At 46.0% G+C, this 2,951-nt stretch overlaps 1 protein-coding gene across 1 annotated transcript; it reads left to right on the top strand.

Moving 5' to 3' along the window:
- The first annotated feature begins 1,034 nt into the window (after positions 1 to 1,034).
- Positions 1,035 to 2,681, top strand: LOC124663057 (UPF0481 protein At3g47200-like). Its single transcript, XM_047200812.1, has one exon. It carries the CDS (start codon positions 1,200 to 1,202, stop codon positions 2,679 to 2,681), a length of 1,482 nt encoding a protein of 493 aa, XP_047056768.1. The 5' UTR covers positions 1,035 to 1,199.
- The last annotated feature ends 270 nt before the right edge of the window (positions 2,682 to 2,951 follow it).

The raw sequence follows: 2,951 nt of genomic DNA, 5'->3' as shown, positions 1-2,951 counted from the left end.
AGTTGTGTCTTCGCAAGGATAAGTGGAGAAACCTAGTATCCTCATGAAGATGCAGAATTGAAAGGAATTTTCACCTTATTTTTCTCGTGAAGACAAAGACATAACCAAGAAATGCTGCAGATTATCTTCTTCTTTTTATCTTATTTTTCTGTATCTCGCTAATATATGTATCCAAATGATGTATCAGATGTGCAATATAATTAAGATTTGGCACTATGTTTACATATTTACATGAGTATTTAGATGGGCATATACCTAGTATCATGGTTCTGCAGCTACAACATGCATGTTCTGTCTGAAATTGTTTACAATGTTTTTTTAAAGCAAACGATTCACGTAAATATACTGTCTGATTGTCTTGTCAGAAACACAGACGGAAGAGCACAACATACCATCTGCACGGGCCTCTAAATCACACACAGTTTCTTTACAAAGAACGTGTGAGACATGGTGACCTGTTGCACATGGTTACAGGGACCGTGTGCTTTGTTTTGGCATATCGTCCACCCTTGCATAGCAACGGTTAAGTTTATCGTGTGCGACAATCCATTTTAGCCGCGAGCGACGCCTATTCTGTACTTGTGATTTAATCCCACGGAACGGACAAGGAAGAGTAAGGTTTAAACGAAAAGAACCCGAAAAATGAAAGAAAGTCCCGACCCGACAAAGCAAAATGGACCAGGCCTTGCTCCATTGTGCTAATGTATATGTACTCACACTTTGCATAAATACAATGCAATGCCCTATTATGGTCTACAATGACCATGTGAACACCAGCTTAGGATAACAAGTTGTACAGTATAAAAAGAAGCAGAACAAGTGGAGGCAGCTAGACAGCTGCAACCTGCAAACCTACGTGGCCACGTCGAGTGAATAGAAATAAACAAATTACATGGCCAGCCGGTTGGACTATAAGAGGAGTGACAAGGCTATGCTTCTTCCTCCCAGAGGAATAAGAAGACATGCCCCAGTTTTAGATGTCGATTCTAGCAGTCTTCCACTTTCTTCTCTTTCATGTACACGGGTTCTCCGCTCCCTGCAAAGCAATGAATTAGTCTTCTCCGCTCCATGAGATTAGTGCTGATGCTAGTAGCTAGTAGTTTTCCTGTGATCTGATCCTCGCTATTTCTTCACTCTTCATTTCCAATTTCCTTCACCACTTCTTTCCTTGCAAACAATTTCAGTTGGCTAATTGAAGCATGGAACCTCAAGTATGGGCACCTTGCAACTATCAGCCAGCCAATTTGTCCATGGAGCACTCTGTATGGATTCCTGGCGTCCCCGTGTCGTGTAAGTTCGAGCCAACCGAGATGACATGTTTAGAAGAAACGTCCGTAGCTAGCTCCAGCACAGGGCAGCAGCTTGTTCAGCATACAGCTGCAGACACACCCAGTTATGATGATCCATTTGGTGTTTTCCAGAGCAAAGCACTAGAGCTTGAGCATGACAATGACCAGTGGGGAAACAAGATGCATAGGTACCCTGCAAGCATTCGAGAACTCGGCTACCGTTACACAGTTCCGACGATCGTGTCCATCGGGCCATACCACCATGGCAAAGACCACCTCAAGAAGGCGGAGGAGGCGAAGCATGTGGCCGCCTACAGCTGCATCAAGCACTCAGGCCTCTCGGTCCAAGAGATCTATGATGCGGTCGTCTCAGCCGCAGTCGCAGGAGAGGCCCGTAGGCTCTACGACAAGGACACGATGATAGGTATCGAGGATGACAACTTCCTGCCTATGATGTTTTATGATGCTTGCTTCTTGGTGCAGTTCATGTTTTGGATGGCCAGCGATAAAGGCACGATGCAGATGCACCCGTGGTTGGACTTCTTTCTCAAGTCCAACAAGGGTGACATCTTTCATGACATCATGCTTCTTGAGAACCAGCTCCCCTGGGTGGTGGTTGAAACCCTCGCGAAGTTCACGTCCGTGAACTTGGAGAATTTCGCTAAAGGTTTCAAACTGCACAACAGCCCCTCCCACACTCCGCTAATGGATGATCTCAAAGCCAAATCTTGTGCCGTTCATGATTCTACTGCTCCGTACAATCCGCCACATCTCCTTGGCTACGTCCGATTCTATATTGTAGGGACAAACAAATCCCAGATGTACCAACCACACAAAGAAGCCAAAGTGGTATCATTTTCTCTCGGTGCCATCGAGCTTACAGCAATGGGCATCAAGCTCGCGCCCAGCAAAACCACGGAGCTCGCGGACATGGGCTTCAAGGAAGGGAGCTTCTCTGCCGAGCTCTTCCTGCCGCCCATAGTACTGACATATTCGCGTGCAAGCTACCTCTTCAACATGGCAGCTTTCGAGATGACCTCAAAGTTTCGGCCGGGCCATGGAGAAGACAGTGCAGTATGCTCGTATATCCAGCTCCTCGGCATGCTCATGGATAGGGAAGAGGATGTGCAGGAGCTACGGTCCAGGGGTCTCCTCCCAGGAGGAGGAGGACTGAACGACAAGGAGACGCTCCACTTCTTCACCAGCCTTCGCGTCACAAGGGGGCCCTTGTATCACCGCAGTATTCGTGATGTTGAGATGTACAAGCAAAATAGATGGATATGGGTTAGGGTGCGCGCATTTTGGCACAAGTACAAGAAACCCATGCTCGGAACGCTCTCCATCATTGCTACACTGTCCGGTGTCCTGGGTGCAGCGTTCAGAAAAAGATAGCTAGCTTGCTCTATGATGAATTGGTATTATTTTTCAGATAATATGTACCTTCAATATATATGCCAAAGTTAAATTTCATTATATCTATATAAGTCGACCAAATGATGAAAACCTTTTATTTCCTGTGTGGGCCAATTATGTTTTCACGGTTTTTTTTGCATGCCACTTGGTCGACAAGTTATGCTCGTAGCTTTGGGTGTCCTTTCCATTCTTCCCTGGTTAGCGACTCCCGTAAGTGGAATAAATGTAATATGGTTGGTTGTGACTGTA

This window comes from Lolium rigidum, chromosome 6 (genome assembly GCF_022539505.1).
Source record: "Lolium rigidum isolate FL_2022 chromosome 6, APGP_CSIRO_Lrig_0.1, whole genome shotgun sequence".
NCBI classification, from domain to species: domain Eukaryota; kingdom Viridiplantae; phylum Streptophyta; class Magnoliopsida; order Poales; family Poaceae; genus Lolium; species Lolium rigidum.
The sequence above is the reverse complement of the archived record's forward strand: the minus strand, read 5'-3'. Positions and strand labels throughout refer to the sequence as shown.